This window comes from Ammospiza caudacuta, chromosome 1 (assembly GCF_027887145.1).
Source record: "Ammospiza caudacuta isolate bAmmCau1 chromosome 1, bAmmCau1.pri, whole genome shotgun sequence".
In the NCBI taxonomy this organism is placed as follows: Eukaryota; Metazoa; Chordata; class Aves; order Passeriformes; family Passerellidae; genus Ammospiza; species Ammospiza caudacuta.
In genome coordinates, this window is record NC_080593.1 from 4,457,810 (window position 1) to 4,485,451 (window position 27,642).

General features: G+C 43.1%; 1 protein-coding gene across 2 annotated transcripts in view; it reads left to right on the plus strand.

Annotated features, from left to right (window-relative positions):
- The window catches only part of CRHR2 (corticotropin releasing hormone receptor 2), a 151,943-nt gene that overhangs the window by 116,134 nt on the left and 8,167 nt on the right, over positions 1-27,642 (plus strand). For both annotated transcript variants that reach the window (XM_058808304.1, XM_058808315.1), the window contains 4 exons: positions 2,601-2,673; positions 15,668-15,753; positions 18,307-18,442; positions 20,895-20,936. In XM_058808304.1, the coding sequence (XP_058664287.1) occupies positions 2,601-2,673; positions 15,668-15,753; positions 18,307-18,442; positions 20,895-20,936 (337 nt within the window). The remainder of the gene's footprint in view (positions 1-2,600; positions 2,674-15,667; positions 15,754-18,306; positions 18,443-20,894; positions 20,937-27,642) is intronic.

The window sequence follows — 27,642 nt, forward strand, 5'->3', positions numbered from 1 at the left end:
AAAGGTGTTGGATTATTTTTTTTTCCACTACCTACAAAAGGAACCTTGGAGCATCAACACCCCTGGAGAGTCCTGTGTTGCAGAGTCTGTCCTTGGCCACAACCTTGTTTCCTCAGTGTGGAAATAAATCCACATTAATTCTTCACTCTGCACAACCTTGGTCTAATACTGGACTTCAGATAATAAATTTCAGCATTTTGGTCTTCGAGCTAAGCAACATTTAAATTCCAGAGAGCAACAAGAGCAGCCTTTGCCCTGGAACCTCATTTGTGCTCTACCAGCTCAGTTCCAAATTCTTTGCTGCCTTTTTCTAGCCCACTAATTTCTGCCACATGCCTCAGTCTGCTTCATATTAGTCCCACTGCTGGGGCAGCCAGCTTCCCAGGAACTCTTTGCTCCTCTTAGTTCTCTGAGTTTCAGGCAATAAAAAATAGTTCTCCCAAAATACCCTTCAAAATCTGCTCTCAAATGCAGATCTTGCAAGTTCTGGAGAAATTTGTTTCCTGCCCTTGGCATATATTGTAATTTTATTTTTTTTTTTCATGTCTTTCCAGCTACATTAAAAAAATATAAATTCAAAAGCACAGTTTCATTCATTTAAGGCTGCCCTGGGGATTCTTCTTGGATGATAAGTTGGCTGGAGGAAGTACCTTATTCCAAGTCTTGCTCTCATGCCCGAATTTTGGAGGATGAGTTGCAAAATCATCAATTCACGCACAGTGCACCAGGGAATAGCAGACATCTTTCACATTTCTAAAACATTCAAAGCTCCCTCATTCCTTTGGAACTTAAAGGATGTGGGAATTGAGCCAAGAAAAGGCAAATAATTGTGAGGGACTGAACTGTTCCAGATTCCAGCTGCGTACCTCAACACTCTGTCCAGTCAGAGCATCATGCAATGGGCAAGCAGCTCCTCCTGTTTTAGCAAACACCACATTTTGGAGAGGGGCTTTGAGGGTGTGGTGTGATCCACAAGGATCCCATCTGAACCAGAGCTTTCCTGATCCCAGTTCATTTCCCCTGGACTCATGAGGTTGTGTCTTACAGACTCCAACCTCTTTGAGGCAATCCATTACATCTTGCTGCTTGTAAAAGTGCAAATGTGGCTCTGTGGTCTCCCTGGATCAGGAATTATCCCTGTTTCCATGGATCCAGTGGCACTAAATTATCTGTTTCACAAAGAAAGCATGGGGAAGGCACAACTTTTGCTGTATAGATTTGTTATGGGGTATCCATGACAGGGAAGAAAACTTTCAGACCCTTGAACTCCACAATCTACTTCCTAAGGGATCTGGAGCTCCAGTGATCTCAACCTTAAGGAATTATGAATGCAAAGCTGTCTTAGCTTGGTTGAATCCTGGATGCAGACCCCATGGCTGTATCTGTAAAACTGAATTAGCTGGGCCTGGATTAATTCCTAGGGCTCGACTTCCAAACAGCATGGAATAATTCACACCCCTACAATTAAATCTTCTTGGCCTCCAGAATCAGGGGAGCTGCAGTTTGTGGACTATTGGGAATGTCCTCTGGCTCCTGCTAGCTCCAGATTTGTTCCCCAGGAATAGATTTGGCCTTGGTTAGTTTTTGGCCTGGACCAAATCTACCCCAAGGAAAAAGGATTGGTGTGAGCTCAGACCTGAGCCCAGTCTCTCATTCATTTACCCACACAAACAGAGCAGATTTATTATTCTCAGGGAAGAGGATGAAGTGGGTGTCAGTGTGGGTTGCTGTGAAATCACAGGGTTCTTTTGTTGTGTAACACAGCAGGGAGAAAAACACTTGGGATTAGTGGAAGTCAGGCCAGTGCTGGGGCACGTGTGACACATTCAGGCTCTCCTCTGCTCTGGGGCTTACCTGTGATTTCTCTTCACCTGAGTCCATTTCCCAGCCTGTTCTGGGCCATTCCAGACAGTTTGGAAAGGAATGTTGGAGCAGGAATTTGGTGGCTTCAGATGATGGTTCTGCTCTGTCTGCTGGCTTTGGTGGCCATGGAATCATTAGGGTTGGAAAAGGTTTCTCAGGTTGTGGGGCTCAGCCAGTCACCAACAGCCAGGTCCTCCACTAACCCATGTCCCCAAGTGCCACATCTACATGGTTTTTGAGCACTTCCAGAGTCCCCTGTGGTCTCCAGATTCGTTCAAAGCCAATGGGATGACTTCTCATCCATTCAGTGCTTCATTTAGACAGCATTTCCATGCAACTGGAGACATTGCTTTAATTAACAGCCCTTACTTTGTGCAATGTGTCTCTGGGCACTGCAATGCATAACAGGGTTTTTTTCTCTTACACAGAATATTTCTTTAATTCCATTCTCGGGCATCCTTTTTACAGCAGGTCATATTTCTTATAAATATTTACATAGGCAATAGCCAAAACCATAGAGGGAACATGAATGTTCTGATGGAAGGGGAAAGTGGGGCTCAGATCTGTGTCCAACCACAGATGATGTGTAGCAGAAAATTCCATTACTTGCTGATTATTTTTATATAAACAGTGCAGTGAGCAAAGGGACACCTCTCTATAGTGTCCTTCATACTGCAGTCTAAAAGAAGTAAATGTACCTTTACAAATTGCTTTCTTATTTGTTTTGTTTTTCACAGGTGCTGGTTTGGAAAAGAGCCGGGGAAATATATTGACTACATCTACCAAGGGCCAGTGATTCTTGTTCTCCTGGTAAGTGTTTGTGTGGGTGGGAGGACACTGCCATCTCCCACTGAGAGAAAATTTAATCTGTCATGTTCCACATCTGCTTTTATGATAAATAAGACACAAACAAGGCCAAACATCTTCAGGTGTTCTCTGAAGTGGCCCCAGCAGATAACACTGCAAGAATTGAAGTGATTTGGTTTTGGCTGTTCCTTTGGGTTTGGGCAATTCTTTCCTCCTCCCTCTGCAGTGCTGTTTGCCTTTGTACAAGGTTTTGAGAGGTAGAAAGGAAAAATGTTCAAAGCCAGGGAGTGCATTAAAATATCTGCTCATCACCTGGGGCTCATGACAGCTACAGCAATTCTGTCACACACATTTAAAAAAATGTAATAATCATGGTCAAGAATTGCATCTTGCAAAATCAGCTCCATTTTCTCCATCACCAACACTGTTTGTTTCTGGATTTCCTGTTGTGAATTTTTCCTCCCAGTGCTGCCCACGCTTACCAGGCTGTTTATCTGTTTACCCAACACTCCGTCTCTTGTGCCAACCAAGATTAGGCAGGGGGAGAAGGAAGCTCATTCATAACCCATTTTGAGCCTTCAGCTGGAGCACAGTGGTGCTTTCCCAGAGACAAACCAAACCTGAGTGGGGATGGAAAATATCAGTTAGCTTTAGTAAGGACAAAGCTGAAAAAAGGATTCTGCTCTTCCAGGCAGATGAACCAACAGTGAATTCCCAGGGCTAAATGGGTTCCCCTTCTTAGGGAACCAAGGTATCTTGGTTTGGAAAGACAGGTGTCTGCTAAGGAAGGCAGGAGCCTCCCTTGAAATAGAAAATGTAAAGCCCTTCCCTCCAAATTATTATGATTTTGAAATTAAGGGGCTCTCAGGCAAAGACACGGGAGTAGGAATAACAGCTCTTTAACAGGAAAAATAAAATATAAATGCAGTAATACAAAACAATGCTGCCAGAGACAAAGTAGAAGCTGACCCCCTGTGTGTCAGGGGGTGTCCCAGCCCCATCCCAGGGGGGCTCAGCCCTCCTGCAGTGCCAGCTGTGGCTCTGCTGCAGCAGGGATCCTGCACAAGGGGGGAGTTTTCCTCTGCAGCTCCAGGGCTGCTGCAGATGGGCCTGGGCTCCCTCTGGCCATGCAGGGCAGCAGAAAGCTGCTCCTCTGGCAGTGCAGGGGGCAAAGGCTGCTGTGCTGTGCCAGGCTCAGATTGGATCCAGGTAGGAATGCTTGGCTCCTCCCCTGGGCGGAGCATCTCCCCATGGGATGCTGGGATTGGATCAGCCCTGCAGGGACACTCAGTGGCCATGGACAGCAGAGATCTCCTGCAGGGAGGGTTGGCTGTGGGAGAGAGAAAGAAAAAACTGCCCCATGGACAGCAGAGAACTGCCCCAGCTCTGACAGATGGAAATAGAACACACACTTATCTTACAACCCAGGACACACGGTTTGCTGTAGCTGTCCCTTATGTCACTCCAGCCCCACAGGGAAGGTGCAGATGCTCCTGAACAGGCACCAGGGGCGGCTTTCTCAGGGCTAAGGAGCTTCATGTTCTCACCTTGTCAGTGCCCTGTTCATGAGATTCAGTGTGAAAAACGTTTCTGTGCTGCCCAGCAGCTGATCTGAGTGTGTGTCCTGAGAGCAGGAGAGTTCATTTCTGTTTAATTGTTAAGATTAACAATCTTAACAATAGAGTATATTTTTATGCTAAAATTCTTTTATTTATGTTCTAAGGAGAGAAATAGCAATGGGTATGTGTGATAAACAGAATATAAATTGTGTTGCTGAGGGAGGCATCACAAAACCAGGAAGAGCCTCACAGTAAATTGACCTCATTGATACAGAGATTCCCTCACAAATAAATCCTATTTCGACAACACAGGGTGGGAGATTTGGGATGTTTGGAGCATTTGTGTTTCCCATCATTGCCTGGAAATCTGTGACTCTGAATTTTCAATAACCCCTTTAGTCCACAGGATCTGTAAAATCATTGGGTAGCATCTCTGACAGATACCATAGAGTCATGAAAATGACTTTTTTCTCCCTAGAACAGCACTGTAAATATTTAAACACCCCAGAGAGATCCAGAAGATGGAGGTATGGTTGGGGGCTGCCACTTTCTATACAGGTCATTATATCTGCCTCTAATTTTGAACAGCCTTGAGACCAGGGACTGAAGAGCCCAGAGCTGACACTGAACTGAGCCTTCCTACCTTGGCCTGCCTGCACTTGAGCCCTAATTAAAGCACTAATGAGGCAACAGCAGTAATTACACTGTGGGGGGGAAAGGAGCTGATTCAATTTAAGGGCAAGCCCTTCCTCCCCTCACTTTAGGGTTATTCCCCTCAGAGAGCAGGAAAGCATCCCTCTGCAAACAAAATCTAAACTGCAAATCTAAAACCTCCTGTTACAGCACAGTCCTGATTCCTAAAATCTGCTCCCCTGTTTTTTTTTACTTTTAATTTGAACTGTCAGTTCATTTTTGGAGTGTTTCTAATTAAAACCCACAACCCCACGGTGTCTTAAAGCCACTTGACATGCTCGCTTGTTTGATCCTGATGTGAATAAATTAAAACTGGAGATAATGACTGAAGCATCACTTGCTGTTATTGGAGTCAGTGACCCTTTCAAGGGTGCTGTGAAAAGTGTTGAATGAAGGGCACTGGAATTTGGCATGTGCCATGTATCCAGGGCAGCACAGTCAGACATCACTGCTCTCAGATGGGATTTTATCAAAATCCCGTTTTGACACACAAAGTGCTGCCTTCCTCTTCCATCCAGTGAACAGTGGCCACCACAAGTGCAAAACACAGGGATTTCAAAAAGAGACGTCTTTCAGTCACTGCTTACGAGCTGGAGTTGAATTAATAAGGAATTGAAGATCAGATATAGCTCTATTTTGTGAAAGAACAAACAGTACAGGGCACAAGCCTGATGGGAAAAGGGGGAATGGCTTGGAGGTGATGGAGAGCAGATTGAGATGGGATATTGGGAAGAAATTCTCTCCTGTGAGGGTGGGAACGTGGCACAGGGTGCCCAGAGCAGCTGAGGCTGCCCCTGGATCCCTGCAGTGCCCAAGGCCAGGCTGGGAAGGGCTTGGAGCAGCCTGGGATGGTGGAAGGTGTCCCTGCCCATGGCAGGGGGTGGCACTGGATGGGCTTTAAGGTCCCTTCCTTCCCAAACCATTCTGTGACAACTCTGAGAGACACCTATCCCAGGCCTCTGCTGGAAAAATAAAGAGATGTGAGTATTACAAGAAGAAATGAGTGTTATTTCCAAAAGACGACTAACACTAAAAGCTGAAATTCTAAATACTCCATGAAATTACAGTTCCTGTGCACCTGAGGCAGTTACAATTACTTTCACCCAGCTGAGTGAAGAGCCAAGAGCTCAGTGTCCAGCTCAGGTGAGCTTTGGTTACTCCTTGGACACACCTTGGTGTATTCCAGAAACATCATTGCACCGACCAATATGATTGGAGTGCTGAATATTCTTAGAAGGATAAAACTTGCTTCTAAAGATGCAATTCTGTTTAAATATTATTTTTAAGGATTTTTTTTTTCTGTCAACAATGATTTCCACTTGGTTTTGATTTTTCATTTTCTCACCTCTGTGCATTGAGCTGTTGCAGCACAGGATGGTGTAACACAAAGAACAGGAGCTCTAAGCCTCACTGGGAAATAAAGATTGGCCACAAAAATGCCTTTGATCATGGCAGCAGCCCTAAAGTCCATTTCTAAATCACATTATTGTGTTGTATCTTGGGTACAAAACCTTGAATGAGGCAGTGGAGTTGTTTCATTGATTGATTGATTGATTGATTGATTTTCTACTTGTCTGTGTACAAGGAGCTCAGAGATCGACTTAAGCTGAAAACAGGGAAACTATTTTAGAGAAAATTTCAGGAAAAAAAAGGGAAACTGAATATAAGTGCTGATTCTGTATATTGGGAAAGAAACCTGTATTTTTATTGACAAAACATCTGAGGGAGAAAATGTAGGTAATGATATTATTTTTTTGTTTCATTCCTGAATGGGTTTTGACTTTTACATATCCCACAAGATAATTAATAATTGAGCACATTGGATGCTTTGAAATTTAACTTCTCATAGCACTGGAAAGACACACTTTATTAGATATTTTCTCTTCAATTGAGCACATTGGGGTTTTTTAATTCTTTTCTCAGAGTCACATAACAGAGTTTTAATCACTGAGGCAAAGGGTTGGAAAAAAAGCCAGGGAAGTGAATTCCTTAATACAATCAGTGATTCCTCCTGATTTTATTAAGTAAAATACATTTCTTGTGTTCACTTTGAGATGTAAAACTGCCAAGGAACTGGTGAACCATAAAAACAGAGCAGGGTCAGAGGAGAAGTCTCAGAGAAGAGGCACCAGAGGCACCTGAGCTGCTTTTTCCTTCAGTGACTTCTGCTGTGAGCTCACCCCAGCCATGAACTGCTCTGCAATATTTCTCAGAGTTAAAACTGTATAATTTTGTAATTTTTCAAACAGGCAGATCAATTTTTTCCCCCAAAAACCTTTCATTCGGCTTTAATAGATTTTTTTTCCCTCTTGTGCTTAAGAACTGAAGAGTTTTGCAGCCTCTGGGGGTTTTTTGTGTCTGGTTGAAAATAATTCACTACAACCAGTTAGCTGCTGCAGTGAGTGGGGGAGGCCCTGGAGTTCATTTCTGTCTCTGCCTTCATCATTTATTTAATTTTGAATAAGTTAGAGTGCTGCTCAAAGCTCAGCTTCCCCAGCTATAAAGCCACTTTAATGATTATCTATTTAAAAATTATCTATTTAAAAACTATCCTCCCTTGCTTTGAGATTCCTGGATGACAAATAGAGGAGTTAAGGGTCCTTATTTCAGTGTGGGATTTTGCTCAGGAGAGAAAACCAGAGATAGCCAAGAGGTCTTTATGATGTGCTGCCCATTAAAGATGCAGCATTTTTGTGGTGCCAAGTTCAAACCTAACCTCAGTAATCAAGGTGTGACCACACAAATGGATTTTTACATTTGCATCCCCTTGCCTGGATTTTTATTTCTCAGTAATTCCAGGTGGGTTTTTTGTTTCCTTTCTTCTGCTGGGAGCTGAGATGAGGATTTCAGGCAGCCAGTGAGTGTGATTCCAGCATTTCTTTTGTGAATGAAAACTCCCAAAGCTCATAACCCTCCCTGTAAAGCTGAGATTGTGTTGTCTCCCCATGGTGGTACCTTCCCATCAGGTGATTCCCTGTGCCAGGTTATTCCCTGATCACTCAGCCCCTGGACAGCTCTTTGCAATCAGTCTTGATTTTTGCTGCTCTGAGCCGTTTGATGCCACTAAAAATCTGTCAGCCAGTTCTTCAATCCCTTTTACAGATCACTGGGATTGGTGTGAAACAGCACAGATCTGCTGCTAGCCCCTTTCCATTGAGAAATCATAATAATATATGTGTATGTATGTGTGTGTATATATATATATATATATATATGTATGTATATATGTATATATGTGTGTGTATATATATGTGTATATATATGTATATATATATGTGCATATATATATGTGTGTATATATATATGTACATATATGTATATGTATATATATACACACATATATATACACATACACATATATATGTATATACATATATATACACACATATACATATATATACACATATATATACACACACACACACGTATATATATATATATGTGTGTATATATATATATATATATATATATATATATATGTATTCCTGCCCTTTTCCCTTGTGTTCTTATGCTCTTCCCTTCAAGCTTGCAACAGCCAAATTTCTCTGGGACCCTCTGGAGTGTGGAATTTGAATTCCTTTCAGAGGATTGTCCTCTGGATCTCCCTTGTTCTCTAACTGACTCACTCACTTCACAAACCACATCACTCTTCCCTTCACACCTTGTTTCTCTTCTGCACAAAGAATTTGTCCAGACCAGCTTTAGGTTATGGGAAAGATCAGTATCTCAATGCAGCAACCACTGGCTGATGCTCTGGAAGGCCTTGACAGGAAAAAAATTCAGTAAGTACCTGAGTTAGTTCAGTTTTTCAGAACCAAGGCTGGGAAAGACAGAGTGTTCTTAAAGTTTGTCACATCAGAGAGTGGAGGTGCTTAAGCTTATCAACAAAATCAGCTGATTTATTGACAAAAATAAATTTTTCATAACTGAGAGTTATCCTCCCACTGTCCCAGGCTGCTCCAAGCCCTGTCCAGCCTGGCCTTGGGCACTGCCAGGGATCCAGGGGCAGCCACAGCTGCTCTGGGCACCTGTGCCAGGGCCTGCCCACTCTCACAGGGAACAATTTCCTCCCAATATCCAATCTAAACCAACCCTATTTCAGTTTGAAGCCCTTCCCCCTTGCCCTGTCACTGTCTTCACTTATTTTGATCTGTCAAGCTCCATTCAAACACCACAGTCCACATTGCTGAAGTTCTTCTGATCTTCAAAAGAATTCAGAGTTTTCTCACTCACTATTTTATGTAAAGAATTATCTCACCTGTGTATGTAGCTCTATAAATTTCATTTATGGGGTTTTTTTTGCTGAAAAGTATTCTGTAGTCCTGTGTATCATCCTCCTTGCTGATACAATTGCTTCTCTGAATATTTTCTTGGTTTCTACTGACTCTCTTCACACTTCTGTCCATTCCATTTCTGCATTGTTCTGTTCAGAGACTGAGATTTTATTATTGTTATTGATATATTTTCTTCATTTCCCCTTCTCCTTCCTATCTGAATGGCTTATGTTTTTTCTCAAACACTGATCAAATTAGTTTTCCTATTGATTTTTAAATTTCTTTTCTCTAAAGATGAGCAGTTCCTCCACTGCTGCAGGTTTACAGTTCGTGACCTGCTGACATCCCTGAGTTCTTCTTGTAGGACTTTTATCATCATTTCTGGTGTTCTGCATGCAGGTTGTGCTTGCTGCACAGAGCACAAAGATAATGTGCTGGTTTGATTACAGCCCATCCAGAATTTATCTCCAATTTTGCCACCCTTGCTATTATTGACTTTCTGCTATTCATATTTTGTAGCTGTGGAATGAATAAGTGCCCAGCAAGGTGTCCAGTACCATGTACCCTCTACAAATTTTCTGAAATTTCTACTTCTGTTTGTGAAGTGTTCATTCTTCTTAATCACATAAGGATTTCTTCATCAAATAAGGATTTCAGGAATCCTTATTCCTGATTGTACATAAAAGTGTTTTCCAGCCCTTTGCCCAAAGGACTCATTGTGGTGCCTGTGACCTTTGGAAAGGAAACTTTTGTGATAAAAAGCTCTGTCTGAGGATCAGGTCAGGCCAGCATGGTAGAACAATTAAAAGAAAGCATTAATTAACTGGCAGAGTGCTCATCTGAGGTCAGGGTGGCAGCATCCAGAGCTCTCACTCAAAGGGCTGCTCTGATCCCAATTTGGGTTACTTAACCCTGAGGCGATTTTACAGCACTGCATAAAAATATGAAATCTAAATAGAATATTTTTAATGGTTCCTGGGAGTGAAGAGGAACAAACATTCTAGGAAGCAGAGGAGCACAGGCTTTCTGTGAAGCCTGAAATACAAAATCCAGCAGAAAATGAGTAAAATAAAAGCCAGTTGTCCATTAAATGCTCAAAAGAAAGAGCAGAGCTTAATGACCTCCCTTTTAAACTCCTGGGCTTGGGGAAAACTGCAGAGAAGCCCTCAGAGTCAGCACTGCATCTTTTGTGCACTTTGGCTATTTCATCTTGATAATGGGGATAAATTTCCTCTCAAGTGGAGTTTGCTTTGTATGAGAGAAGAATTCTACCACCAAAATCATTTACTGAAAAGTTTCTTTTGGTTCAGAAGAGTTTCTGGGCTCGTGTGTTCAGGTTATGATAGAACAGTGCCAAAACAGATGGCTCAAATACTTTCTGGATCACTGGCTTGTAACTCCATTTTGGGGGTCTGAATTTTCATCCCAATTTAGAAATGGAAAGACTAAACTTCTGGCAAGAAATGAAAACTTTTTTCTTTCCCATCTGTACTTGGAGAGGGTCTTATTCCAGCAATAACGATATTCTTAGCATGGCATAAATAAAGTAGAAGAAGAAACAATCCATTTTATTCTATCTTCAAGACTTTGCCTTTGGATTCATTTTATCTACCAGTAAATGTCAAGGTAAAAATCCTTAGTTATGTTTTCCATTAGGAAGCAGAAAACGTGGATAAACAGAAATGAATGAAAATAGAAAATGAGCCTAAAGAGAAATAAAAAGGATGCACTGCCTTTTATCATTACCTCTCTTAAATGGCCTTTCCTGGGTCTCCATTGATGGAACTGATGTGTGGGTTTTGTTAGAGCTGCCCAGCCCCGAGGAATTAATCTGTTGACACAGAGCTCTGATAATAACAAAGAAGCCCTTGACAAATAATTGTGTACTTTGGTTAATACAGCACTTAGGTTCTTTCCTAGGAAAACTCACTTTGCAGTGGGGTGAGATCCTTCTCCCCCTGAAACACTGTGGTCTAGCTGAGGTATTACAGCGACCTGAGTGGGTCGCTGAGGGTGAGAGAGAGACGGTGAATCTTGTTTCTTGAATTAGAAGGCTTGATTTATTAATATATGATATAATACATTATAGTTATACTAAATAGAATATATAGAGAGGTTTGCAGAGTTGTTAGCAAGCTTAGATAGAAAAGAATCTATAACAAAGTTGTGTTTAGGGATTCAGTCTCTTATTTTGCACTGATGATTGGCTCTTAATTATAAATATAGAAAATGAGCCAATCAAGGTGAATTTTATTGCATTCTACAGCAGCTGATAATAATTGTTTACCTTCTCTTCGGGGGCCTCTGGCCTCCCGAAGACGCAGAAATCTGAAAGAAAGGATTTCTGTGGAGAAATGTCTGCGACACTGAGGCACAAGGAGCAGAGCCTTCATCTGCTTTGCTGCAAATCAGGCTCAGTCTGGTAGCCACTAGAGCTGCATGGATTCTCTCCAGTGGAGAAAACAGCTCCATTTTCATCTCCCAGCCTTCAGCCCTTGCAGGCTGTGTGCTGCAGCCTCCTCCCTGCTTTGTCCCCTCTCCTGAGCAAACTGCCCCCATCATCCCCAGGAGCTTGGCCCAGCAAGGACAAACAGACAGTTAAAACCCATCTGATTACGCACTGAAAATTGATCTTCAGATCTTTTCAGAAGGAGTTTAAACAGTTAAAATAGTTTTCTTCAGACCTGAGTGCTGCTAAAAGACCCTACTGAGCCAGTTTCTTTCTGAAATGGAGTTCAGTGTGCCTTTCTGATAAGGCATCAGAGTGAGTTGTTGGTGGGTTTTTTTGGTTTTTTTTTTTTAAATCATTAAAAGGAAACACACTGAAATGTGCTTCTAGAAGGGAAAACCAAAAATACGTATTTTGCTGTGACCACATCTTCATCTTTTCCCTTGGATCTTTTGCTTGCTAAGATCTGCATTGTAGGGGTTACCCTATGGAGTCTTAAAGATCTCTCAGAGAAACCTTAATAGATACAAAATGTTGTTGCCTCCAAACATTTTTAAGCTTGTAATATCACAGAACCTCATTGACACAGCCCCATTCACTTCATTGAAGCTCACATGGGATAACCTGAAGCTCAGTGGAAGATTTGTGGGGGCAACTGCTTCAAGTCCAAGCCCTATTAGTCCAAAACCACTCATTTAAAATATGTCAAATGAGCCACTGTTGAAAAGTTTCCATTTCTTTGCAGTGAGTGCAAATAGATCTTGGGATAACCAACTGCTTAATCTGACAAGCAATGATGCCAGCCCAACTCAGTTCCTTATGCTAATGCTCTTCTAATCCTCGCTCTGGGGTGGAATAGATTTATAGCCAAGGCCAAGCCACTTGGCTTTTTTCTCTTAGGTACTTAATCCAGAATGGGGAAGAATCAGTTATTCCTTTTCCTGGAGAAACTGTGGGATGAAGCCAGCAGCAGGAGCTGTGTGTGTAACAGAGCTTCACCCCTGTCCTGTCCTGCTGGGCAGAGAAACTCAGGAGAAAGTGGAAAACTGTAGGGAGATAGAATATAAGAAAATAAAGATAGTGTAGAAAGTAATGTTATCCCTAAGGAGTTGCAGCTGAGCCAATTATCAAAGATTAGGAACAGGCCTGACTTCAACAGGCCACAGCTGTAAGCAATGAGAAGAAGATGCTAAGATGCTATAAAAAAGTGGGGTGGCCAGTTGAGAAGGAAACTGGAGACATTTGGTTGCTTTGTGAAGAAGAAAGAGTCAGTGCTCTGAGGAGATGCCCACAAGAAGGTGGAAATTTTTGTGATAAGGAAACAACAGTATGGAGCCCCTGCAATAAGATGACAACAGAAAACCAAGCCTTGAAGGACCTTCATGCATTCTAAAGGAGATTTTAAAGCCAAAAGGAATTGTGAATTATTTTTCTAACCCCCCTTTATGCACTGAAAAGGCCAGAGGATTCTTCTGACTTAATGGTCCCCTGCATCCAAGCCATCACCTCTTGGGCACACACATGAGACCCATTTTTCCAGCACTTCCCTCCAGCTCAGGATACTCTCCTACCACCTGTCCCATTTACCAGCCTTTAAAAAAAAAAGCCCAATTCTCTGGTTTGCAGATAAAGGCAGACTGGTAAAAGACTACAACAATGATGGAAGAAGCAGAGGCAAAGTCACTCTGAAGTACAGATGAGATTGTTCAGGAGGAGGATTCAGTTTGAGTGGCCAATGCTGCTGTTACCTTCTCCTAGAAAATGGACTTTGAAATGATGTCCTGGCAGGGTTTCTCAGACACCTGGGCAGTTTTTTAAAAGTCACTGTGACTGTGTTCACAGGGTCTTAGGATGAGGGAAGAGACGAGGATATGACTCCATGTTTCAGAAGGCTGATTTATTATTTTATGATATATATTATATTAAAACTATACTAAAAGAATAGAAGAAAGAATTATAACAAAGGCAGCTGTCTCAAACTCTCTGTCTGAGCCAGCTGACTGTGACTGGCCATTAATTAGAAACAACCACATGAGACCAATCCCAGATGCACCTGTTGCATTCCACAGCAGCAGATAATCAATGTTTACATTTTGCTCCTGAGGCCTCTCAGCTTCTCAGGAGAAGAAATCCTAAGGAAAGGATTTTCCATAAAATATGTCTGTGACAGCACTGAGGAATCTGCCTTCCTGGAGAGAGGTGAGGTCTCTCTCCAGCTTTGTGTCACATGTGCCAGTGCCACTCACAGACTTCAGGGGTGCCTCAGGTGCTGCTCTGGGCTTGGGCAGCTCAACTGGGAAAATTAAAACCAGACTTCTATAGAATGAGAGTTTTTCTGGTGAAAGAACTCCCAGAATTTTCAGCTGGCAATTCTTCTGGACTGATGAATCACGCCTCTGCAAATGAATTTCACAAAAGGCCAGAATCCCTCATTTTCTGATGCAGGCTGTGGCTATTTGAATTTCCAGTTCAGATGGCAGGATGCTGTCACATGGAAGCAGAACTCTTGAAACTTGAAATTACTTCTTCAGCCCAGTTCATCACTATAATGCCTTGTGATCAGTCCCACTGATATTTGGAATTTTCTGTTACCTTGGAGTCTGTAATTCAGTCTGGCACTTTCCATTACAATTGCAAAACTGGCACATTTTGGATTGGTGCCTTTTTTGCATCTTTGATAGAAATAACCCAAGCATGGCTCTGAGCTGATGGAGCACCTCAAGATTCAGCAGCAGAATTGCAGAGAGGGAAGTTTTCATTCTCTGGGTGAAGATCACCCCATTCACCTCCTGAACATCTCTTTGTGTTACTGAGGAACAGGGCAGGAACCAGTGTGAGGAGTTTAACATTCAACTCAAACCACAGATATGGAGCTGCTTTTGTCTCTGATAAATAAAGCATGAACCAGTATCAAGCTCTTAATATGACAAAAAACAAATCTGAGAAGAACAAACACACAGGCTGCAGTGCTTTGTTTACTCCTTGTACTCCCCAGGGCCCTGCTCTGCTGAGGAAATCATTTCCAAAAACGCCGTGTTAACTCCTAGAACAGCATTTTTGTGTCTCACATAGGGTGTTTACACAATTCCCAGTGCTGCCAGTCTCCCAGAGTCTGCTCAGGTGTTTTATTGCTCCATTTGTTCTGAGCCATGGAGCAGGAGCCACAGGGAGTGCTCTGATGGATGCCAAGATATGTAAACATTGAAATATATCCCATAGCACAGGGGAAAAGGAGCATATTTTGAGAACACCTTTCAGTTGGAAGCTCTCTGGGGTGTTTGTGAATATTCAGATGTCAATCACAGAATTGTTCCGTTCAGGGGCTGAAAAATGCCAGGCATTGTGTGTGAGGTAAATATTTTGCCCTGGGATTGTGTGTGAGGTAAATATTTTCTCCCAAGCTGTGCTGGGACCTCAGCAGTTGTGTAGTTCTGACAACTTTGGGACAGACCCATGTCTTGTAAGCTGCCCTGCTTTATGCTCTGAAAGCAGCTCCAAACCTGCTCCTAAGAGCCAAATCCTTCCACTGATGACAGCCTAAAAATCAATCTTCTCTTCACTTTGTTGGGCTTTTTAATCTCCTGTTTGCACTATGCAAGAAAGTTGCCAGCAGATGCTACAAAAGTAATTAGAGCAAATACCAATTCTCAGTGGTGAGGCTGCAGCACAAATAATAATTAGCCAGCTCAGCAGATTGAAAAGGGGAGTGGCAAATCCATCAATCCCACCTGATTGCACCCCAAAAAGGAGAAAAGGCAGTAAAAATAAACTCCTTCTTAGGGCAATAATGATGTACTCCATTTTCACTGCTGTTTTGGAAGCATTAAGACTGTTGGATGTTTGCTGTATAATCTGGTGTTTCTAGTAAACTTCTGAGTCTGTTGCAATCAGTGGTAAAGCCAAAAGGCTGTTTTCAGTCAGATTGAAACTATAAAATGTGCTTTTTAAGGTGTATCACACTCTGTAAGCCATTATTTTACTGACTGGTTGCATTTTTTTCCTCTCTCTCCCTTCTTTTTCAGATCAATTTTGTATTTCTATTTAACATAGTTAGGATTTTAATGACAAAGCTGAGAGCTTCAACCACTTCAGAAACAATCCAGTACAGGTAAGTCAGCTTGTGATTTCTGGTGCTAACAAAGCTGTGCCTTGACTGTCCTGTCCTTGCCCCATCTTTGTCTTTCCAGGTGCCACTGTTGGTGGAGCTCATAAATCAGGCCCACAGTATTTGTCTGTGCAGGCTCTCCAGAAAAGCTTGTCTGCATTTTTTTGTCCACTCCATTTCACTTCAGGCCCCAACACACACAGAATCCCCTCCTTTCCATGAAATGTGAAGGATTTGGTCTCATCTGAGGACAGATTTACCCATTTCTGTGTGTACACAAGTGTTTATGGAGTAAGTGCTGCATCCAGCTCTGGGCTGCCCAGCAGAGGAAGGACCTGGAGCTGCTGGAGCCAGTCCAGAGGAGGCACCAGGATGATCCCAGGGATGGAGCAGTGGGGAGAGGATGGGAGAATTGGGATTGCTCAGCCTGGAAAAGGCTTTGGGGTGACTGAATTTTAGCCTAAAGGGAGCCTGCAGGAGGGTGGGGAGAGACCATGGACAAGGGTCTGGAGTGACAGGACAAGGGGGAATGGCTTCAAACTGACAGAGGCAGGTTTGGATGGATATTGGGAAGAAATTCTCTCCTGTCAAGGTGGTGAGGCCCTGGCACAGGTGCCCAGAGAAACTGTGGCTGCCCCTGGATCCCTGGAAGTGCCCAAGGCCAGGCTGGATGGGGCTGGGATCACCCTGGAAGGTGTCCCTGCCATGGCAGGGGCTGGAACTGGATGATCTTTAAACCTTCCAACCCAAACCATCCTGGGGTTCTGTGATTGATGTATGCATACAGGTATTTAATGCTCCATTTACCATGTAGGGGAGGGGAATGAGGGGTTGTCACAGACATCTTTTATGCAAAATCCTTTCCTTAGGATTTTTCCTCCTGAGAAGCTGAGAGGCCTCGGGATATTGGAAGGACTTAGGGACTATCAGGTCCTTGCAGTAGGAAATGGCACAGGTTTTGTGCAGTGAGATCAGTCACTCTAACTCATTTCTGGATAAAATGTCAGCATATCAAGCTGAGTTGCATCTCTTGATATCCTCAAATCAGGCTGCACTTTGGAGGCAGTTTTGCTGCACTAATGGGCTTTGTTGTTCTGCCTGATTCCTTCCTTTTGCTCCTGTCAGGATTTTGTTAGTGAAGCTCATGCAGTGGTCTGTAGTTCAGACTCTTCTCCGCACATTTCCTGAGAAATGAAGGGAAAAACACTCCTTTTTCTTGCTCAAACCTCATGCCACAAAACTAAAACTGGCCTGAAAAAGCCCTGATTCAAACCTCAGTACATTTTTATCCCTTCTACAGTTTGCAGGGAAGCATTAGAGACATGAGAGTGAATCAATGTACAGAAGTTCCCATTGTTCCTGAACAGATGACAATGATCTTATCCTTGCAGGCTCTCAGAGGGAATTGTCTTTTCCAGCCTAAATGGAAACCTTTAGAATTCCAGCAAAGCCTTGATGCTCTAAGGCAGAGCAGTGCAGCCCTTTGCTAAGCAGATATTAAATAGTGTGGCAGTGGTACCTTAAGGCTGTCCCTTCATCCTGACACTGGTTTTGTGCTCCCCTGCCTGTTTTTATCTACCTGTTATGGTATTATCCAGGGATTTATACAGACTTAGCCAAATTTCAGCCTTTATGTTCATAGAATGACATGCAGCTGTCAGCTGGCACCCCAAGATGCTGTTACAGCCCCAATAATAAGGATTAGCCCCTAGTAATTCTTTTAATAATTGATGATTATTGATGATAAATCTTTCACCACCTGCTTTGTGATTTGTGGTTCCTAAGACAGCCCCAAGGAGCTGTTGGATGTTGCAGAAAGTATTTACCATGAAATGATGGGCACAGAGCAGATCTCAGCTGATCTGGGCACTGATCTCATCCCCCTGAGGTATCAGAAATCACTCAGCAAACCTGCAGAGGATCCCAAGGCTTCGAGCTTCACTGATAGGAGAGAAAAGGAAGAAGGTGAAAGAGAGGGATAAAAATAAGGTTTCCATTCACCCCCTTGAGTTCAGAGTGTGGGGGAAGCCACAAAGGGAGGGTGGCACTCCTTCCATGCTCCTCCTTTCCATGGTTGTTCTTCCCTGTGTTCATGTGGTATTTTCAGGGTCCCCTGTTGGGGGGAGGAATGATGAATCTGACTCCGTGTTCTTAGAAGGGTAATTTATTATTATATTATATTATATTATATTATATTATATTATATTATATTTATTATATTAATTATACTAAGAAAACACAAAGGTTACCTACAGAAGGATTAACAAGATAATAAGAAAAAACTCGTGACTCCTTCCAGAGTCCTGACACAGCCTGACTGTGATTGGTCATTGAGTTAAAACAATTCACATGAAACCAATCAACCAACCACCTGTTGGATAAACAATCTCCAACCACATTCCAAAACAGCAAAACACAGGAGAAGCAAATGAAATAATATTGTTTTCCTTTTTCTCTGAGGCTTCTCAGCTTCCCAGGAGAAGAATCCCAGGCAAAGAGGATTTTTCAGAAAATGTGACAATGACAGTTCACTTGTTTTCTGTTCCCTGCCCACAGGAAGGCAGTCAAGGCCACGTTGGTTCTCCTGCCCCTGCTTGGCATCACCTACATGCTTTTCTTTGTCAACCCTGGCGAGGATGACATTTCCCAGATTGTTTTCATCTATTTCAATTCCTTCCTTCAGTCTTTTCAGGTAAGAGAGCAGGCTTACAGCCCTATCATCTGAAAATTCTATCCTTTATACAGCTCTGTCCTCGCTGCTTTTCAGCCATGAAATTTCAGGCAATGAAGTCTGTGATAGAAATTATAGTTGTGAATTGTTGGGAAGGATGAAAGTTTGACAAGAAAGTCTCACAGACATGTGTGCTTGGCAGAAAACTTTTTGAATGTAGAATCTGAAGAAGGAATAGAAATGAAAGCAGGTTTTGATACAGAAGAAAAGAATTGCTGAGCCAGTTGTACTGGATAACCAAGGAGGCAAAGGGTGTGTTAGTTAGAAGGGGATTTTATGGCTTAGAGCAAAGGATAAACCCGTCCCAAACAAGAAGATGTTTTTACCAAGCAGAAAGATAGCACAGACAAACAAATCTGCCAATGTTGCAAGTAGAAAAAAGGTCTCAGAATTTTCCACTGCAAGAAAACTGAAAAACAACTTCTAGCTTAAACTGTAATGTACTAACTTTGAGTGACTGGAGAACAGTAACACGAATATGGTAATTACAGTAGTTATGACAGTCTATAGGTAAAAGTTAAGGTTTAGATTGGTTCTTCTGTATTAAGATGCTCAGCAAAGGAAAGTCTATAATGCACTGTAACCAAAACCAAAGGGTGTCCAGGGCTGCCTGCAGCTGGAGCTGACAGCTGTGGGCACTGCTCTGTCACCCACCACCCATGGGCTGCTGTAACACCTTGGATACAATAAACTGCATTTGGAAGAGCAGCCTGGGGTCCTGCATCCCTCAGCAAATAGTTCAGCTTAGTCTACACATGAATAGCAGATTTACAAGAGTGTCATGTGGGGTGGGAAATCCTCTCAGGTGTGGACTGGAGGGATTCATCTCCCTTAACTCAGCTCTGAGTTCAGCTCCTCACATAAAATCAATAAAGAGAGAAGATGTTTCATTTCACCTGCCTAAAGGAGGATGAGGGGTCCCCTCCCGAGGTGCCTCTCTCTTCCCAGGGCACACACTGGGCTCAGACTTGGACTCAGTGTTGCTAAACCAAAGGGAAACAGCTCCTGCCTGATGGACTTGCTGCTCTGTTCAGGTTGTAAAATACATGTTTTTGTTTATTTAATCCATCAGTCTCACCTTTAGTTCCTCATTGCACCCAGATAAGGAGAAAAGGGAGTAAAATGAAGGTCCTTGTTAAGGTAATAATGATGTGCTGTCCTGTGCAGCCAACAGCCCAATTTTTAATTAATATTTGAAGTTATATAATGTGATAATTTTTTTAAGGGATGTTAGGAATTTATTTAAACTTTTTTCTCTGATTCAGAAGAAAAAGACATGGTAAGGATAAGTTTAGAACCAATTGGTTAAAAATAAAGGAAGACAACAAAACATTAACCAGATGCTTTCAGAGAAATTCCTGATATTTCCTAATATTCAAAGATCATTCATGTTTCAAGGGATGGATCACTGAACAAACTTTTGGTAGGAATTTCCCTGGGAGGAAAGGGACAGTGTTTCAGACACTTGAGCTGTGTTACCCAGCCTGCTCTGAGCCATCAGCCCCATCTCCTCCCTCCCCTGGATTACCTGGAGCTCTGGCAGGGTGGAAGAGGCAGAATGGAAAGGATGGAAATTGGAATGTGAGCAATTGCCCCAGCTCTGTGAATCTGACACAAACCCAAAAGCAACTGAACACCCTGAAGGATCTTTAGCCACTCCTTTCTGCCCAGGTGTGTCCTACAGCTTTACCTCCTGAACTGGGGTGGGAATTTGTTTGACATTGATGTTTTTACCTCCTGGTGCAGGAACAAGTGCTCTGATACCCAGGATATCAATATAAACATGCAGCTGGCAAATCTTACTGTTCTTACTGATTGCATCCCACCAGAAATCACAGCTGAATAACCAAAATAAAAAATGTACCTTTCAACCTGTCAAGGCAGGAAGCTCAGCCTTTACCTGTGAAGTAATTGCACACTTTTAATTCCCTAAAATTGACTATGTTTTTTATCTGCTGTTGCTCAGTGTCTCAAAGAAATGCTGCATTGCTCATTAGTTCTATGAAGATGTGTATAAGAAAGAAAGCACAGGGAGTCTCTGGTGACTGATTAATGTCTCTGGTGGTTAATGGTGATAATTATTACATTCCTGAAACCAAGATGGGCAGAATTCCACTCTCAGGAATTCCAACCTTTGCGGTCACTGCTGTCAGCAGATTGCCCGGAGCCTTTCAGCTCAGATGAATTTAAGCAATCTGATGATGCACTTGCCTTCTTGGGACCCTCTGAAGCCATTTAACACCCCCTGTGAGTGCCTGGGGTGTCCCCCCAGAGCTGTTAGCCATGGGGCAGCTCCTCTGAGGGGTATTGGATGCTGGAGAGATGTTTTAGCCCAGCAGCAGGGACAATCCCCTCTGTCAGTGACAGTGTTGAAATGTTCACCTAATAACTGCCTGCTTTCTCTTCTTTCCAGGGTTTCTTTGTGTCAGTATTTTACTGCTTCTTGAATGGTGAGGTAAGTGATTCACCCCTGGGAGGTGGAATTTGTTTGTTTGGGTGCCTGATTACAGAGGCCTGAGATGTTTTTACAGTGGGTTCCAGTCCCATCAATCTCTTGTAGAAGGTTCCTAATGTGCACCTGAATTTCCCAGCCTTTGTCCTCAAAACTTTATCAATTTCAGACTATTACCTGTGAGATCAGGGCAGAGGGAAAGAAGTTTTGGCAGATTATAAATTTTCTGTTCTTCATCTTAAGACTTCTTTGAAGTTACTCATTAATTAAAAATATTATTTCTGGGCATAGCTAATTACTTCTGAGCTGGACTCTGGTTAAGGATATGCTGCAGGTGACCCATTTTTATAGTGCCATGCTGGGCTGAGTGAGTTTGTCCATGTGGGTCACTATCTCTGAGTGATCAGTGCCTATTGCATTCAGAAAAGAGGGTTGAAAACAGATTAAATCAGAATTAATATGAGGTACTGCTACTCAAGCAAGAAATGCTTCACTAATATCCCTGTGTTCGACTTCCACTCCAAAGTGTGAGAGATTTAAATCTCTCCCCTGCTTACATTGTCAATGACTCATTTACCTGCATTAAAATGTGTCATCTTTGTCCAGCTAAAATTTTAGTCTCTGCAGAAATCAATTCCATATTTCATTATTCCTGCTGTATTGGTATAAACTTTGTTTGTGCTGCTTCTTAATTTCATTGTGGGCTATGAGAAAGAATGGGCATGGCTTTAAAGCAGCAGTATTTTATTTAAAATATTTTCATTTTACAAATTTATTTTATTTTTATTATATTTCTTTTGTTCTATTTTACATTAGTTTTCTTTTGTTCTATTTTACATCAGTATCTTTCCCTCTTCCTCATTAATTCTGAGGTGATGCTAAGAAGAAGCAGCTCAGTTTTCTGAATTAAGCACATCCCACTTTTATATCCTGGCAGCAGGTTTCTCTGTTCTCTTTCCAACTTTCCTTCCATAAATTGTCACCATTCCATTTGCCTCTTAAAAAAACAGGGAGTTTAAACCTTCCTCCAAAATACAGGCACCTGAAAAACTGCATTTATCTCAGGCTGTGTCAGGGGAGGTTTGGGCTGGATATCAGGGGAAGGTTTTTCCCCAGAGGGTGCTGGGCACTGCCCAGGCTCCCAGGGAATGGGAACATTCCCAAGGCTGCCAGAGCTGCAGGAGGGTTTGGACAACACTCCCAGGGATTCACAGAATTCCCAGAATGACCAGGTTGGGAGAGACCTTCAAGATCATCGAGTCCAACCCAGCCCCAACAGCTCAACCAAGCCCTGGCACCCAGTGCCACATCCAGGCCTTGTTAAACACACCCAGGGATGGGGACTGCACCACCTCCCCGGGCAGCCATTCCAGAACTTTATCACTCTTTCTGTGAAAAACTTTTTCCTGATATCCAGCCTGTGGTGATTCCAGTTGTTGGTTTCTCTGGGTCTGGATTGAAGGCACTTGAGACATTAGTTCATGTTCACACTCAGGTGTTTATTATTTCTTATCAGTAAAACAGTCTCACTGCTGGGAGCTCAGCAGCTTTTCATTAGAAGGCACAAAATGGCCAACAATCTCTTGTTCCAAGGGCTTTTCAGACTAAACTATCCCATTAAGAACTGACACCTGGAGTATTTCCCCTTTTAACCCAATAACTGATCCCACAGAGCTGCAATGGGGACTTTTCTGCCCAATTACAAGATGCCACCCAAACCCATGGAGAAGGAGGAAGGAGAAGCATGAAGAAGAAACCCAGGATGACACCCTGTGCCCTCCATCTTGCTGCCATCCACAACACACTAAAAACCCCAAAACCTCAATTTCTCACCAAGTGACACACCTACACTGTTCCCTATAATCTATTTCACACTTTTTGGATTCTGGTCTATCTTGAAATCTGGGAGACTTTCTCCATGGATGAGGGCAAGAGTCAGTGCTGCCCTGGGGGTCAGGGCACCCCAGAGCAGACACAGAAATATTCCCAGTGCCCTGGGTTTCCACACCAACCTGTATTTCCCTTGGCGCAGCTCGAGGCTGTGTGCTCTGGCTGTGTCAGTGCTGCTGCAGACAGAGCCCAGCCCCAGCTGAGCACAGGCACCTTTCAGGAGCTGCACAGAGTGATGGGGGCAGCCCTGAGTCTCCTTTTCTCCAGGCTGAGCACCCCCAGCTCCCTCAGGGGTTCCTCACAGGCTTTGTGCTCCCAGCCCCTCTCCAGCCCTGTTGTCCCCTCTGGATGAACACACTCTGGCATTTTTGGGCATCTCTGCAGGAGTTGGACTCAATGATTCTTGTGAGTCCCTTCCAACTTGGCATATTCTGTGATCTACTTGTCATATTCATCAGGTCTGCACTGTTCAAGCAGAAGGAGACTCTCCCTGCAGATAGCAGGACTTTTTAAAGTCTTTTTTCTTTTTTCCACTGGTGTCCCAGTGACCATCAGGGGCTGGAACCCAGGCCATGTGATCTCACAGCCACTCAGGACTTTCTGTGTCACCCCACTTCCATTTTGTGGCACTCAGACTGGGAGCTGTTGGCTGTTCACTGCAGGTTTTCACTCTTTTGGCTGTTCTGGCATTCTTTCAGCTATTTTTACTGGGAGAAATATCCAAACTTCCCCTTCCCTACACCAGTCTGAAGCTGTCTGTCCAAAGCCATGAGCCAACATCCCATCTCCTGTAGCTTTGATGAGCTCAGACAGAATCGAGCCTGTCAAAGGAGGGTGATTCACCTCATGCACTTCTAGGCCTTGAGAGCAATCTGCTGGGAAATCTGGACTGATTCCAGACCTGATTTTCCAGCTTTATCTCACTGGGAGTAGGTATTTCTGAGGGAGTCTGTCCAAGGCTGAGACACCCAGCTTGGGATGTTGATTCATTTCCCTAAACTCAGATATCTGGTGCTGCTGGGGAGGCTGCAGAGGATCTGAGGCATCCTCATGGCACTTACCAGCTGATGCAGGATCTGGAGAAGATTCTCATCTATTGCATTTGCAGGAATGATGAATCTGACTCCATGTTCTCAGAATGCTAATTTATTATTTTATGATACTATATTATATTAAAGAATACCATACTATACTAAAGAATACAGAAAAGATACTTAAAGAAGGCGCAAAAGCTAATAATGAAAACTTGTGACTCTTTCTAGAGTCCTGACACAGCTTGGCCCTGATTGGCCAAAGAGTGAAAACAACTCACAGCAGAATCCAATGGAACAATCACCTGTGGGTAAACAATCTCCAAACACATTCCACATGTGAGCACAACACAGGAGAAGCAAATGAGATAAGAATTGATTTCCTTTTCCCCGAGGCTTTGCAGCTTCCCAGGGGGAAAATCCTGGGTGAAGGGATTTTTCAGAGAATGTGAATGCCACACTTACCTGACTGGGAAGTGGAAAGCCAGGTGGGATCCAATGGGGCTTCTCAGAGGGCTCTGTGTCAGTAATTCAAGCCAGCCAATACAACCTTTTTCCTTTTTGAGCTTTTCATCAGCTTGGTTTACAGCAGGCACCTCCATCTGCTCACCTGAGCAGCTCCAGCCTGGGCTGGCTCTCCAATGCATGCCCAGACACCCTGCGGCCATGTGGGCACCCACAAAACCTGAATTTGGGAGGGAAATCTTCCCTGTAGCCTTTTTTGACATAATGTGCAACTTCCACTTGAGTGACTAAACCATGGCAACTCTCTGACTGCTTCTTTGAGGTCAACCATAAGTCCAAACCTCCCAAATATTAAATATTGTCTATTTTAAAACTGTGAAAAAACTTTGGGCTCGTCTTAATGTGCTGTGAGAATGTTTTTTTGAAATATCATAAAGCTTTAACAGGATAAAATTTCCTGTTCTGTTCTAGCCTCAGTTTTGCACAGCACTGAAGGAAGCAGCAAACCCAGTGAATTTTCAGAGCTTTCTGGGTGTGTAATCACATTGTCCAGAACACAAATTTGCATTTCACAGTGCACTATTTTAGAAGCTGAGCTGCTCCCAACCAGGCATCCCTACTAGAAGTGGTGATGAAGGCAATGCCACTCAATGCCCATAAAATACCAGATTTTGCTCAAAAAAGGTAAAAATAACCTGTGAGGAGCAGCCTGAAAGTTTCATAGAAATCACTGAAGCCTTGTTAGTATCTCTTCAGTGAGCCTGATGTTCCTGGCTCTGGTGGATGGCTTGATAATTTGCTGTCTCAGAAGGTTTTAAATGATTCAGGTTTTCCAGTTACAGCAGAGCTGGGTTCCTTAAATGCATGTAAAGGTCTTTATCAGCTTACTCATCCCCCCCAGTGCCAGGCTTGCTCTGAATGATGACACAAGCAAAAAGCCTGGAAAATCCATCAATTTAAGCTTTAATAATGCTGTGATCTCAGCTCCATCTATCCTGTCCCATATTTGATGCACATCCTGCTGGGCACTTACAATCTGCCAGTAGCTGTCTGTAGTAGAGCTCAAAAATTATGGATTGCCCTCAAAAAAACCCCAAAAGTCCCTTCTTAAGATCTTCAATGAGTGCTTCATGTGTGGGGAGCTTGTCCCTTCACAATTTATGTGTTTCCTTTTGCTGCTGGACTAAAAGCTGCTGGATTTAGTGGAAGACAGAGGAAACACCACGGTGGGTTCCTCAGGTGTGAAAGAATGGCTGTAGGGATGTTCTACTCCCTAGGGAACCACATTAAAAACCCTGATTTGGGTTTTTCTCCTGAGGCTCAGTGTGTGATTTCACTGAGTTTTCTCATCAGGAAGTATTTTTGAGGAAGAAGGAGAATAATGGGAACTAAAAGAACAGAGGTGATGTTGTTTTCAACATCAGCCACTGAGGGACCCCTGCAAAATTCCTTCCCTGTCAGCCTTTGCACAGTTGTGCTGGATTTTAATGTTCTCAGAATAAGGAGAGCCTACAATTAACCCCAGTCCCTTGTGAGGAAAGGAAATTGTGCAATGAATTTACTGCTGGTGTTTTAAAGTGCACGTAGAGATTTTGCAGTGAGATTTAGTAAATGTTGAGAGTATTTCTCAATCTGATGTGAAAATCACTTGGTTTGGGTACAGGGAAAGCATTAATAGCAGTTACTGGAATCTGAGCAAAATGCAGAAATATTACTTAAGGCTGCATTTTGATAGAGCCACAGGAAATGGAAGATAGATAGAGCCACAGGAAATGGAAGCATGTGTCCTGACAAACCCGAATGGACTGAAAAATAAAGAGGAAAATTCTCCTGGCTCTGGTAGCTTTATGCTGTATGTCCAGTCCCCACCATATCTGAGCAGTGCAGTCTGTGGAGCTCCAAAACCTCTGTACAAGTAAAACTGGGTTTAAAAATCCAAATCAGCATCTTAAAAACACTCAGGATGTGAGAGGCTGTTCCAGAGAAGAGTTTGCCTACAGAGCTGGCAAGGGCTGGACTTGATGATCCGTATGGATCCCTTCCAAGCTGAGATATTTTGGGATTCAGGGATTCTGTTCTGGGAAGTTTCTGTCCCTTTGTCAGAGTTCTGTCTGTGAAGTTTGGAAAATGAAACAGTTGAGAGTTTTTCCTCTGTGACTTCTGTTGATTTAAACAAACATGCCTCGAGATCTAACCCAAAAATGACACCTTGGTAACCCCTGATGCCACCACAAAATGTCCTGATTTTCAGTGATTTGGTCTCACAAATGCGGCAGCACTGGAGGGAGAAAGTGAAGCTTTAAAATTCAGCCCATACAAAGAATTTCAAACAGTTTGATTTTATTTCCTTCATTTTTGAGTGGACATTTGACCTGGGCATGCAGCCACCTCCCCTGCCCTCATTTCCACAGAACACAGTGCCACACACAGCTCCTGGACTGTGAAGCTGAAATAATTTCAGGCTTTGTTGGCTGCATGAGAGAGGCTGTCAGGCCCCTCAGCTGAAGATTAAAAAATCAGTAAATCAAAGAACCAATCTGAGATAATCAAGTTCAGCCATTCACTTCACACTGCCAAGCCCCCACCAAAGCACGTCCCCATCCACAGCTTTTGAACACTTCCAGGGATGGGGATTCCACCACTTTGTCAGCCCTTTTCAATGCCTGACTCCCCTTTCAGTGAAGAAATTATTCCAAATATCCAATCTCAACCTCCCCTGCTGCAATTTGAGGCCGTTTCCTCTTGTCCTGTTGTTTCTGACTTGGGGGCAGAGCCCAAAATCCCCCCTGGCTGTCCCCTCCTGTCAGGAGCTGTGCAGAGCCACAAGGTCCCCCCTGAGCCTCCTTTTCTCCAGCTGAGCCCCTTTCCCAGCTCATTCTCATCACATTTGTGCTCCAGACCCTTCCCCAGCTCTGTTCCCTCTTTCCAAGCCTTTATAGACAAATTATTGCAGTGAATCTGTGGAGGAGAAGCAGTTCAGATTAAAAGCTTGCAGCTTTTTATGTCTTATAGCTTCTGAAAAGGTCTGAAGCTGTTTTAAATGAAGTGTGTGTGCCATGGGTGGGCACAAGGGGCCCTTGGCACTTGACTCATTAATTTGTTTAGAGATTTTATGGAAAAAAAAGTTACATTTTTTGGACAGAGAGAAACACTAGAGGGCAAAAATATGCAAATTGCATTTAATCCAAACGGAAAAGAGCATCTCTGGACTTCCAAGAAAATTGACAATGAGAGGTTTCTGAGAAGTCGAGGTGTTATGAAAATTGGCATAATGAAAAATCTGTATGCATTTGTGTTGAATGCCACTTCAGAGGAGGGAATGC